General features: G+C 40.2%; 1 protein-coding gene across 1 annotated transcript; it reads left to right on the forward strand.

The window, feature by feature from the left end:
* The first annotated feature begins 4,632 nt into the window (after nucleotides 1–4,632).
* Nucleotides 4,633–5,833, forward strand: crygs3 (crystallin, gamma S3). Its single transcript, XM_036573745.1, has 3 exons — nucleotides 4,633–4,650; nucleotides 4,789–5,031; nucleotides 5,561–5,833. Exons 1-3 carry the CDS (start codon nucleotides 4,633–4,635, stop codon nucleotides 5,831–5,833), a joined length of 534 nt encoding a protein of 177 aa, XP_036429638.1.
* Nucleotides 5,834–14,067: the final 8,234 nt, after the last annotated feature.

Consider the following 14,067-nt stretch of genomic DNA (forward strand, 5'->3'; position numbering starts at 1 on the left):
TCCGGCCTGATTGTGTGATGTGTGCTTGTATACAGCTTTTTGATCGGATGCACGGATTCCGTGTGGCAAGAGAATTTTGCGGAATTTTTTCCCATAGAGAATGAATGGGGTGAACATTTGCATGCCAATCTAAGGTACTTCTGCTTGCCCGATCAACACCGTTTTTGATACACTATCTCAGGGCAGGCCCCCAAGCATGAATTCACTCTCGTTTTGACCCGCACTCATCCGTTTTATTCCACCTTTCGTCTCTCTCATAGACTTACATTGAGCGGACTGTTGGCAGCATGCCAGTCATGATGTCACAATGGGCCTTTAACTCACACACCCATCCAAACTCACGCACGGAACCCAATGTCTCACCTGCTCCCAGCCTAATGCTCAGCAGTGTCAGCACACATAGTGATTTTTTTAAGGTGGAACTGCTTTTAAGGTGGAATTGCACTTAGCTAGCACAAGAACTAATCCACCGTCATACTGACCCGCACGCGTCTTTGTGTCATTTTTTCATCCCTCGTTCCTCTCATTGAGTCCCATTCATTTTTACCACCACTCAAACTCTATTACTTCTTTGCCCAACAGTCACCAAAATGCATATACTCATTCAGGGCAGGTCCCCAAAGTATAATTCATAGCCATACTGACCCGCACTCCTCTATTTGTCGTTTTCTCATCCCTCATTCTTCCCATGTTGTCCCATGAATTTTCGCCACCACTCAAACTCTATTACTTCTTTGCCCGAGAGTCACCAAAATGCATGTACTCATTCAGGGCAGGTCCCCAAGCTCTAATCCACAGCCGTCCTCACCCGCACTCATCTATTTGTCGTTTTTTCATCCCTCTTTCCTCCCTTAGAATCCCATTTATTTTCAGCCAAACCATAGCCCTGTCTTTTTTCATTGTGCAACAGACACCGAAATGCATGGGCACATTCCCAAGGGCTAATCCACAGCCGTCCTGACCCGCACTCATCTATATAGATGAGTTTATAGACTCATCCATAGAGTCCTGTTTACTTTCTTTCGCAACATAGCTCTAATCTGTGTATTTCTCAACAGCAACCGAAGTACATGTACTCTTTCAGATCAGGTCTCCAAGCTCTATTCCACAGTCATACTGACCCACACTCCTCTATGAGTACTTTTTTCATCTCTCATTCCTCCTATAGAATTCCATAGTAACCGCGGCGCAACCATTCCGCGTTTCCTTTAGGAAATGCACTTTTCTAGTTGTTATTATTATTATTATTATTATTATTATGCTTTAGCAAAGCGCAACTATATTGTTATCCGATTTATATTATTCTTCTTCTTCTTTTTCTTCTTTTTATTCTTATTCTTCTGCCGTTTTCTTGCCGCATAACTCGTCCCGCAGCTTTCGAGATATCGACACCGTTCCAACTCCAGATTGTCCGGTCTGATTGTGTGATGCGTGCTTGTATACAGCTTTTTGATCGGATGCACGGATTCCGTGTAGCATTGGAATTTTCCGGAATTTTTGTCCCATAGAGAATGAATGGGCGGACTGTTGACAGCATGCCAGTCATGATGTCACAATGGCCCGTTATCTCATACACCCATCCAAACTCACGCACGGAACCCAATGTCTCACCCGCTCCCAGCCTAATGCTCAGCAGTGTCAGCACACATAATGATTTTTTTAAGGTGGAACTGCTTTTAAGGTGGTTTTACCACCACTCAAACTCTATTACTTCTTTGTCCGATAGCCGCCGATATGGATGTAGTCACTCAGGGCACATCCCCAAGCTCTAATCCATAGCTATACTGAACCGCACTCCTCTATTTGTCATTTTTTCATCCCTCGTTCCTCCCATAGAGTCTCATTCATTTTTGCCACCACTCAAACTCTATCACTTCTTTGCCCGACAGTCACCAAAATACATGTACTCATTCAGGGCACACCCCGAAGCTCTAATCCATAGCCATACCGACCCACACTCCTCTATTTTTCATTTTTTCATCCCTTGTTCCTCCCATATAGTCCCATTAATTTTCGCCACCACTCAAACTTTATTACTTCTTTGCCTGAGAGTCACCAAAATGCATGTACTCATTCAGGACAGGTCCCCAAGCTCTAATCTACAGGCATTCTGACCTGCACTCCTCTATTTGTTGTTTTTTCATCCCTCGTTACTCCCATATAGTCCCATTAATTTTCGCCACCACTTAAAAGCTTACTTCTTTGCCAGTCACCAAAATACATGTACTCATTCAGAGCAGGTCCCCAAGTTCTAATCCATAGCCGCACTGACCCGCACTCCTCTATTTGTCGTTTTTTTTTCATCCCTCATTCCTCCCATAGAGTCCCATTCATTTTTACCACCACTCAAACTCTATTACTTCTTTGCCCGAGAGTCACCAAAATGCATGTACTCATTCAGGGCAGGTCCCAAAGCTCTAATCCACAGCCATACTGACCCGCACTCCTCTATTTTTCGTTTTTTCATCCCTCGTTCCTCCCATATAGTCCCATTAATTTTTGCCACCACTCAAACTCTATTACTTCCTTGCCTGAGAGTCACCAAAATGCATATACTCATTCAGGACAGGTCCCCAAGATCTAATCTACAGGCGTCCTGACCCACACTCCTCTATTTGTCGTTTTTTCATCCCTCGTTCCTCCCTTAGAATCCCATTTACTTTCAGCCAAACCATAGCCGTGTATTTTCCATTGTGCAACAGACACCGAAATACATGTGCACATTCCCAAGCTGTAATCCACAGCCACACTGACGCGCACTCATCTATTTGTGGTTTATTCATCCCTCGTTCCTCCCATAGAGTCCCATTTATTTTCTTTCGCAACATAGCCCTAATCTGTCTTTTTCTCAACAGCCACCTAAGTACATGTACTCTTTCAGATCAGGTCTCCTAGCTCTAGATCACAGTCATACTGACCCACACACCACACCTCTATGAGTACTTTTTTTCATCCCTCATTCCTCCTATAGAATGCCATAGTAATGGCGGCGCAACCATTCCGCGTTTCCTTTAGGAAATGCACTTTTCTAGTTATTATTATTATTATTACAGATTGAGATCATGGTCCTGCTCTTAGGCCAGGCCCAAAAAAGTGAGATAGGTTCCTATTCATTAATTCAGAGTCACTTTCAATGTAAAAAATTATGGGAAATAAAGTAAAATCCTTAAGTGACAAAGACATGAACAAATAAAGTGCTTGTTTTTGTTCGTTTGTTTGTTTTTTTCTAATATGCTCAAGCAGTATTCTATACTCTCTACTTTCAAACAGTTACAAAATGCTGAACCATACTTTCTATAATTATAAGTAGCAGATATTTGTTATTCCAACATTTAAGAGAGCAGAAACTGGCAATATATGCTAAGTTAAAGGAAGAATTACTTGAACTGCTCAAAATGAAGGTCGGTCTTTAATATAAATCCCAAGAACATCTGGCCAAGACCTTGAGTGCAGTAAAGTGAAGTAACTGAGAGGCACCAGGACTAAATACCCAACCATTTTAAATGTAATAATAGTAAGACACTTGTCTTGATGAAAAAAATAGAAAGTGCACATTTAAGGACAGGAAACAGGTCATAAAAAAAGAAAAAGTCAACATTTTCAGCTGGTTTTAATTTGTACAGCCTAAGTTGTCCAACAGCCTGTTTTGTAGGGGCTCAAACTAATGCCCTGGGCTGTCAAGTCTCAAGACCACAGTCACATAGAACTTGTACGGAATGAACTGGACAAAAGAAAGAAAGTATCCCACAAGGAGCCCAACATCTCTAGGAACTGTCATAGAGGGCTAAGAAGACATGCCAGGGTCTTTGCCTACTGAGACTCATTACCCCCTTAAATAACCCACTGGTGGGCCCGAAGTTTTATTACACACTTCTGTAACCTAAGAATAGCTCAGCCAGTTTGAATTTTAATCTCTGTAGTTACTGAATGAAAAGCCATAGTATGTAATAAGCCTAAGATTTTAAGGGGCTTTGTATATACTGTGCATGACTGAGGTCCTCTGTCTGTATGAATCATGCCATTAAAATGTTCCTCTTCCATTTCTGGGACATTACTTTGCTGCAACAAACATAATAAACTACAGTTCCTTTTCAAGTTCCTGGCTACACTATTTTTCTCACATTCTTTGCTTGACTGCATGACGTATGTCACCATATACACATAATGTTAATATGAGGTGATACTAAGATACTAAGCCTGCTTTGAGTTTAGGGAGGAGCTTATGAATACAAACCCACCTGTCAGTTCAAAACTAGGTGTTAAGCTTTGAACGGTGTGAGCGGGTGGCCAGAAGCCAATGCCACTGTATCCATGGCAGTACCAGCTGCTGGAAAACAAATTAATTGGCCCAATAAATCTTTTCTGGAATCAGGCACTGAGGGATCAAAAGGTCAGTGGTGTATACAATAGCTGAAAGACACTGAATAAAACTGCACATTTAGAAACAATTGCAGCATCAGCTGTTGTGCAGATGTAAATGCTGAGGCTATTCAAATGACAATGATTCCCCTAGCAGTGCTATTCAGTGTGGCACATATATAAATCTGGCCCATGCCCTGGTCAATACACGGCATAGATCAAAAAGAGGAATAAACATTCCGTATTTAAAACACCTCAGAGTGGGCCCCAAACATGGACCGCATTGGCAAAGTTAGTATATATATATATATATATATATATATATATATATATATATACATACATATACACAAATATATATACAAATTTTATTTGCACGTCTTTGGATTGATCTGTTTCTTCTTTTCTCTCCTTCTTCCTCATGTACAGATCATCTTCTATGAGGACAGGAACTTCCAAGGCCGCTACTATGAGTGCAACAGTGACTGCCCTGAGCTCTCAGCCTATTTCAGCCGCTGTAACTCCATTCGTGTTGAGAGCGGGGCCTGGGTCCTCTATGAGCGCCCAAATTACATGGGCTACCAGTACATCCTGACCAGAGGGGAGTACCCCGACTATCAGCGTTGGATGGGCTACAACGATAGTGTCAAATCCTGCCGTATAATCCGAAATGTGAGTTGAGCTGCCAAAAGCAGCCCTTGTTCTGAGATGTTAGTTCAAAGCAAGCAGGCAATAGAGATGTGTGACACAGTGCCATTCTATACCCTCCACAAACATATATATACATTTTCACAAGCATAAGGCTGAGATCCCACACCATGCATTCCCACACCCAGAGTGTTCTTCACGATTTGAAAGATAAAAGAGATTATACCAAAATATAAACAGAGCCATGACACAGTTCATCACAGTTCATAAAACAAAAAATGAATGTTGCCATTTCAGAACATTCAGTGAAGGAGAATAGACAGGCAGAAAACTGAATCAAATGATCTGCTATGTCATGGTGGTTGCTATGCTTCTAAAGAGACAAGAGCTAGATTTCACTTCATTGTACATCTGCAAGAAGCAAACTTTGGATTAGTCTAGACCAGACCTTCTTTCTTACCACATCTCAAATAAATGTGTATAATAATCCCACCACTTTCTCCAAAAGGCTAGTGTTAATACCTGTTAGTGCATTGTTTCTGATGTCTTGCAGATTTCTGGCGTGTTCCGTATTCGCCTGTATGAGAATCCTGACTTCCAGGGCCAGATGATAGAGTTCTCTGAGGATTGGCCCTCTCTGTATGACCGCTTCCGTCACCGTGAGGTCCACTCCTGCAATGTACTGGAAGGTGCCTGGGTCTTCTACGAACATCCTAATTACAGGGGCCAGCAGTACCTCCTGGAGAGGGGCGAATACCGCCGCTACACTGACTGGAATGCCGTGCACCCTGGTGTAGGCTCCATCCGCCGTGTTCAGGAGTTTTAGAACTTTCAATGTGTCAGTGACTGTTGCTATGCCCTTTAATAAAAAAATATACTGAGCTCAACCCAGTGCAGCCTTCCTTTGTGCTCTCTCTAGATCAGAGTATTGGGAAATCAAGCCATATAGCAACTAAAGGCAGTATGGAAATGCCAAAAGATTATTTTTGTGCTTTGATCTGTAATCTGATTCACAAAGAGCTTATTAATTGCCTGATGACTTAAATCAGGCGTGTTAGAGAAGGGAAACTTTGCAGATCTGGGATTGAGAACCACAAGATGGCTACAGAATCTTGCCTTTAATTGTGGAAAGCTGTGGGTCAATAATCACATTGTGTAGTAACTGCATCATAAAGGAACAAACAAAATTGTAGATTTTGTGCACTTTACTCCAGCTGGTACTTGGTCCCTATATTTGATCATTTAGATAAGATCTAACAGACTAAAGTCACTACCTGATCAAAAGCTCAATTCTGATTAGGAACAAAACATATATGGTGCAATATTGACTTAAAAGGGAGTTACTTCATCTTGCGTCTTACTGGTCTATGTGAGTTATAACAACTCTTCAGTAGTTTTTAACTGGAATTAAATCATTGGTAACTGTAATAATTCTCCTGTCCAGTTAAATACTGTATTAAATGTTTACTAGGTCTAATATCAGTTTAACTTCAGTTCAATGAACAAATCGTCGCTGTCCAAGGAAAAACATGTATCTGCAAAATAGCAACTTTACAGGAGAAAATTTTCACACAATGCAAAAGACAGCTGCTGTGTTGAAAAATAAAAATACAAAAATGGAGATCCATGTTTATTTTTGGACAGTGATGAAATGACGTGTCATATTGATTTGGCGTGGAAGAGGGGTCGACAACCTGAGCCATATTCAAAGGGCATTTAAAGATGAAACCGTTTGGGAACCACTGGTCAATATGAAAAGGCACATCATTCACTGTAAAAAGTGAGTTTAACTCAAAAAGTAAGCAAACAGCTGCCTTAGAATTTTGATTTCATTGTACTTAAAATAATGCTAACTGAATGTAACAGACTATTGTTCTGTTAACTATTAGAGGTTAAATGAATTCAAACAATTAAGATAGTCAGGTTACTTTTTTACATTAAAACTAAAAGAACTATTCTAAAAATGTTATCAATTGCAATAAATTATAATAATCGGATAATTTATTATCATTGAGCTTTTGCACTTACATGTATATATCAATGGGTCAGCGCTTCTCAATTGTGCTCCTGAGGAGTTTCTGTTCCCTGCCTCAGCACCCCTGATCCAACTCATTATCAAGCTGTGTTAGGTCTGATGAAGTAAGGAAATTGTAAACAGGGCAGGACTTTGGGTTCTCAGAAACAGAACTAAGGCACTAGGTGGTTAGTGAAACTACATCACTGCTCAAATGAGCTGACATGTTCACAAATAACTTTGCTGGATTTTCAGGTATTTGTAAACTAAATCAATACTGTGAAAGCATTAGTGGAATGATTTGATTGGTTCTAAGTGAAATGATTAAACCATCTCTTCACTTCTCTTGGAGCTTTGACAGTTTTCAAATATGTACTTTTCCTAACTGCTCAATACCTCCCTCTAGTGGACAAACATGCTTTTGACCAAAGTCAACGAGCCACATTAAAAAGGCTGAAGATTCAAAAAGGACATTTGTGAATGATCAGATAGCACTTGCAATGTAAAAGAAGGAGAGTTTATATAGTGTAAGATTTATGATAGCTATAGAAGTAAACAAAAGCCTAAATAAAACACGGCTGGACATTCCCACTTCACTGACAGATTCTAAGCTAGCAAAACAATTGCATTTATTGCAAGTAAATTTCTGTTAATATAAATAAAACTGAGCTAGACACTCTTGTGCATTTGCAAAAAAGAGTGTGCATGACCAGTGTGTATATCAACAAGGAGAAAGAGTAAACTAGCAGCACCCTGTGTGGGTGGTTGCCGGTCAATAGGCTCCCCTAAATCTCCCTGTACAATGAATCAGACCATGTTGATGACTCAGGAGCTTTGCCAATGAGGGACCAGCACATGCCCGAAGGCTACGCTGCTGATGTGGCCTAGAGAGGGGTGAAGGTATGCTGAAACAACAGCCTTTTCTGCACAAAGGCTTGCAGCAAAGCACTTTCTAACCCACTTTTTAAGCCCCTGTTTATCCAGACCCCTCTATAGGCATGCACTTCTGCATGAAAGGGCAGTTCAGGACATTCAGGCTTTGCAGGTGAACAAATTAGTCCCTGAGAGCGCCCTCCTCTGACTATAATGGTTGTCTCCATACAGTACAGTAAGTTTTTCTGTACTCAACCAATTTGCAGCAGAATAGTCATTTACCTCATGGTCATTTGAATAATAAAATTATAATGTGTTCAGAGTGCATTTCTTAGCTTCCAGAGTTGTTAAATCCAGAGGTCACACAGGGCCAGTCAGCTGTTTAAATGAAAAAAGAACGGCAAATATTTGCAAGAGTGATCTAATGACAGACTGTAGCTGTAATTTTTATGGGCCCATCATAATCAATGAGATTTTGTTAATTATTTGTACGATACACTGTGATGTCTTAAGAAATGCCTTCCTTACCATCCGTAAGGACTCACTCACTCTTACAACAGGCGTGGCCATAGGTTAACAGATTGGCCCATGTGTTAATTAGCTGGCAGCTGAGATGGGGACCTGCAAGGTCATTGTGGAGACACCCCTGCTGTAGTGCAAAGGCAGTGCGAGAAGATGGAGACATCTAAGACACCAGCAGCAATCACTAGGAGAAAGGCTTCCAGGAAAGGTCTGAAGTAGTAATTAAATCAACTATGTCTAGTATGTTAAATCGTGTCAGTGTCTTAAGGAAGCCACTCATGTGGCCTACATATCAAAAGTTAAAATAAAAATAAATGAAAAATATAGTCATATGTATAAAATGTGTAAATTTATGTGCCCCGGTCAAATTACATGTTGATTACAAATGAATGTAAGTAGGCCTATACATCCTGCACAGAGAACACACTTCTGCGCATTATAATGCACTACTCCAACATATTGGACTAAAAAATTAAACATCAATGTGGCCCGTGTGAAAGTCGTGGCACATGTTATATTTAATGTTTTTATTTTTTTTTAGATGTTAAACTCAGCAAGTAAACACAGTTCAACTGTGCACTAAAATTAGCAGACAAATACCATATTCAAGTTCCTTGTTCAACAAAACAAATTTCCTACAAAGTAGTTCCACCAAAACTTTTTGTTTTCCCATCATCCTGTGCTGCCTTCATGAAGACAACAACAAACAACAAAGACTTTTAGTGTCTTGACTTTTGCAAAGTAGCTGACCCTCCCCACACTGTCGTCTAGCTCGGTTTGTTTTTCCTTTAATCAGCCCAATGCTCCATTCCCAAGCCATGGGTTATTTTTACGCTACTGGGTCACTGGTAGAGTTCCACAGCTGAGAGGAATTACTTTAATCCCATGAAAAGAATGCAAAAGTAAACATTCCAGACAGGACGGTTGCCTTGTAAGGCAAGAGAGAAAAGAGGAAGAAATGAGAGTGAACCTTAGGCATATAAAAGAAAAGGCAAATTTTCTTAGGTAAAGCTAATGGAATTTTTTTTCACTGCAGGGCAAGAAAGAACAATTAATAGGAGAAACAGAGCAAACATGAACCATATCATATGTTCTTAGCATCCTGAAACTGTTAGTATTTCAAGCAATTCAATACTACCAGTGTATGTACACTAAATAATTGCACAAGCATATGCATCATTAATGATACATATTTCCCCACTCCATACAAAACTGTTTGCCTTAAATAAGTATCTAACACTTTATTTGAAGGAGAAACCTACCATGGCTGACTTTTACAGTAGCAGACTGACATATAATGACCTAGTTTAACACCTGTTTACTGAAGGATTCAGAGTATGGTGTACACCTATTAAAATGCTTTTAGGCAGAATGTCTTTTCATGTTAATAAACAAAGCACCTAAGCTCTCCCAGTAGTGAGATCTCTGCCGACCCCTATTTTTCAGTCAGCAGAGAGAAAAGAAGTTCTTATGTATGAAAAGTTAAACCTTTACCGTGCACAGAGTACCTATTTTCTGTATGCCTCTATTACTTTACTTTTTTACTGTGAGATCAAGATTGGTCCTATTTAAAATTGTATCCTGTGACACTTATTAGGTCAATGTGCAAAAAATTCAAACACACATATGGCTATATTGTTGGATTGAATTACTATAAACTGCATGTCATACCTTTTGTATGTTGTTGTAAGGAAATAATTAATCTACAATAGCTTTCAGAAAAAGTTTTCTTTGGGGACTACTTTGTCATAAAACACCCTGCATGTACCGCAATACCCTGAATGGATTTTTACAAATGTGTTTTAGGCCAAAATCCTATCACAAAACAGTGTCTTAGGCATCAGGCAACATTTGTAACCAATGTGTGTTCTGTGAGGAGGCTTTTAGCATTAATTACTTTAGATATCTGGTTCCTATAACCACCACTGTAAACAATTCTGACTTGGTAAGTTTCTCTAGAACGCCGTATTTCATATCAAACCACTCTGCATTAGTATGTTTACATCTTAATGATTAAATTATGCAGAAAATTTCAATATCAGTCAAATCCCACCTTAACACATTTCAAGCCCCTCATGCGTGTGCCAGCAGTCTTGCAGACCTTGGCATTATTATATACCAAATGGTGGTTAACAGTAGCACCCACCTTTGTCTTAAAAGGAATGCTGTTTAAACATATGCATAATTGCAGAAAAAAGACATCACTATTATTTTAGTAACCGAAATTAGCTGCCTAACAGTTTCTTCCACAGGGAGTAATGTAAGATACTGTGAAAAAGGAAACAAACTTTGTGTAGCCTGTTGAGCCACAAGTCCTTCAGCAGAGCTTTTGAGTAATGTGTGAGAGTTACTGGTTTTGAACTACAGTCATACATTAGCAGCACATTTCCAAGTGCAAGGCCCAAGTTTCCAAAAACACTGCAGTTGAAAGAGGTTGGAGAGACTATTGAGAATCATGCTTGCACCTTTTAATGCGATATAATGTTACTGGGAAAAGTTTATATGATTTTCAACCCAACAGTCAGATGTCTAACATTAATAAATGATTGTCTATTAAACAACACCTTTCACTTAGGTACAGGAGGGAGCTTGGGAGAAGTGAATTACCAAATAATCACCAGCAAGAAAATCCTAACACCATCATCCCGGGTCAGTGAACAAAGACAATCCATGTTGCTGGGGTGCACTATGTGATTCACAGCCGTATGTAGTACAGTGCAGTAAGTATTTCAGCCATTTTGTCTTTCTCTCAGAATATAATTATTACAGTACCTCTCACTTTCCTTTTTTAATACCCAACTTTAATATTTTCGTAGTTTTTAGTGGTTAATTCAAATGTTACCTGTTTTTGCATATTTTTTGGTATTAAATCCCTGAAATAGAAAAAATATCAGAATTTAAAGCATACATATTTTATCAGATAACTCTCAGTCCAAACTTTAAGACTTGTGGTCGATTAAAGTAGTTTGCCAAAGCCATGTGCCAAATCACACTCCCATCTAGTGATGACAGATGCCTCATCATACACCTGGCTTAAGATGGCATGCTGAGACCTTAATTATGGCTCTTAGCTTGGGACAGATGACCTTCCTACTGATCCTCTAAATATACACACACATACACACACTGCCACTGAGCACTCACGCCCCTTTTACACTCTGTGGTCACAACCTCCAATAGATGACCCACTGAGAAGGCTTAGGGGGGAGCCAATGTGAAGTGGCATTGTAATAATAGTAAAGGATCAATTTGTACCTAACATTAATGCTCACCATAAGATGGCAGCACTGAATTGATTTTAGAAGATGAAGAAATGTCAGTAGTAGGCAACTATTAAAGATGTGACAAGCTATAAGTCTGTTTTTCACTGTTGTCCTTATACACAATCTAATACTTGTATAAAACGTTAAACCATGCAGTCAGCAAGGCTGCTGACAGTGAGAGCAGCCTAAAAAAGAAAACTCCCAGAAAACTCCTTAAGGAGAGAAAACTGTATCACTGAGCATCCAAACAGGACATTTCAGGCTTTGAAGGTTTGCACTGTCAGATACTATAATGAGGTGTGATTACTTGCTCTGGTCATTTATCCACACAGACCAAACAAATCAATGCTCTCATATTCTCATATGAATGCTCCCTGCTCGCGCTATAATAACCCAGGAGTAAGGGATTCACCAGAGTGGCCTTGTGACGTCAGCGCGAAAAAGTATTGCCATGGCAACCCATCTCCTTGTCGCCCCCATTCTGGCACCACCAAAGCTACAACCCCTCAGACACCTGTTAAATGGAGAGAGAGGTTTCTGGCCCTAAAAAATAAATAAATAAATAAAAACCTGGCGTCCCTGTGGGATACTACAGTATGTGAAAAAGAAAAAGAAAAAAAAGTACCAAAAGAAAGTGACGGAAGACACGGCATATTCATCAAATTCAGTTAAAGCATGCAGTGATAGGCTTTCGGAAAAAAAACTCAGCGGTACAAAAACAGTGTAACGTTCCGTCCTCCACGACACGCTAGTTAAAGTCTCTTAAACTGAGTACAGAACCTAGTAACCTTGCCAAATGATGACTTTGAACAGTCACGACCTAAGTAGCCCATTTGCTTTGCTGTGCTGTGTTAGCCACACTTCACTGAAGGCTAACAAGCTACTCACTCGACACGTTTTCACCGGTGACGGTTTTTTGTTGTTCTGTGACGTAAACATGGGAGAAATATAGTCACGTTTTATATCCAGCTTCCTGTGGAAAGACATGCCTGCTGAGTGTCGGTCCAGCTGCCTCCTCAAGCTCCAGCAGGATGGAGTCAAGAATCCAGACCAGGTTACTGTAGGTAGGTTGTGTCCTTTTCTTCCCTGTGTTCATGACTGGATGTCTGTCGTTTGGGGGCTTGTTGGAGCTGCAGGCTAGTCACAAATGGGGCAATATTACCACCACGTTTCGCTTCGTCCACTATTCCACCAACATATATTTTGAACAGGTTAGACTGCTTGTTGTTTCAGAATGGTGTTATTGTTCTAAAGGAAAGTTCACTGGATGGGACCTATTATTTTTTTCTCTTTAAACTTGCAGCATCCCCTCCTGGCTGTGGTATGGTGCTCGTTAAGCAATGGAAAGAGGATACAAAGCTAAAGCCCTTCACGAAGTAGTGTGTTACAGTGTATCATTATGATGCTTTTTAATGCTTTGTTATCATCTCTATAGGCTAATTGCATAGGTGAGAACAGCCAAGTGAGCCAAATAATGCTTTGCAAAATCTGAGAAGAAGCAGCACTTTTCCCAGCGCTGGCTTTGGTATGAAGTGTTTACAGTGTTGTGCAAAGGGGGATCCTGGGAGGGTGCTATTTTTAGCTCTTATTTCATCATTCCTCTGCGCAGAGCGGTGAGCTGCAGGCTGCATTATAATGACTGAAGGATGGAGAGTGCACTGCTCCTTCAGAAAGATGAAGGCCCCTTTCTTTATTGCATCCACAAAATAACCTAGAGACAAAAAAGAGATGCACCTTCTCAACCTCTCTTACTCAATTTGTGGCTGTTCTGTTCTCCCTTTTATACACATAAATTGTAGAATGGAAGCTGAACGGAACGATGGATGTAGGTTTGCACCTCCAGTTTAGGAAAATCCTCCTGCTGAGCACATGCATAAAACAAGGAGTTCTTTACGCATGCAGCGCAAGGACACTCATAGCTGCTGAACTGTGTTTGACAGTGAAATGTCTCTTGATGCTAAGCACCATGCATACAGACACAGACTCTCAAACAGTGTTTCTCCCAAGGTTGTCATAACAGATGGAGTAAGATCATTATCAAACACTATGAGCCTTTGACTTCTCTCTTTAAATTTTCCATGCCATATATTGTATCCGGTATCTTTCATTGTAACGTATTGTCCTCTGGAGGTGACTGATGACAACTTATGCCAAACCCTACTCAGTGTTACATAATTGGAAAGAATTGCTAACTGGTATTGCTTCCATGAGGCTTAGCTAAGTGGATTTAGTAATTATTTTTCCTGATCTGCTCCTAATCTGTTCCTAAGTAATATATTCAATGTCATAGCAAGAATACCAGTTGGGTTATGTATGTGTGATGCACAAAATCCAGCTGCTGTATGTCAAGCTGCATGTTGGCCTGACCAGGTCAGTTGGCTGTTCCTA

The sequence above is a fragment of the Colossoma macropomum genome, unplaced genomic scaffold (assembly GCF_904425465.1).
Source record: "Colossoma macropomum unplaced genomic scaffold, Colossoma_macropomum, whole genome shotgun sequence".
Lineage (NCBI taxonomy): Eukaryota > Metazoa > Chordata > Actinopteri > Characiformes > Serrasalmidae > Colossoma > Colossoma macropomum.

Coding starts and splice junctions, on each gene's coding strand:
- crygs3 (XM_036573745.1), top strand. Junction 5,032..5,560: donor CCTGCCGTATAATCCGAAAT/GTGAGTTGAGCT, acceptor GATGTCTTGCAG/ATTTCTGGCGTGTTCCGTAT.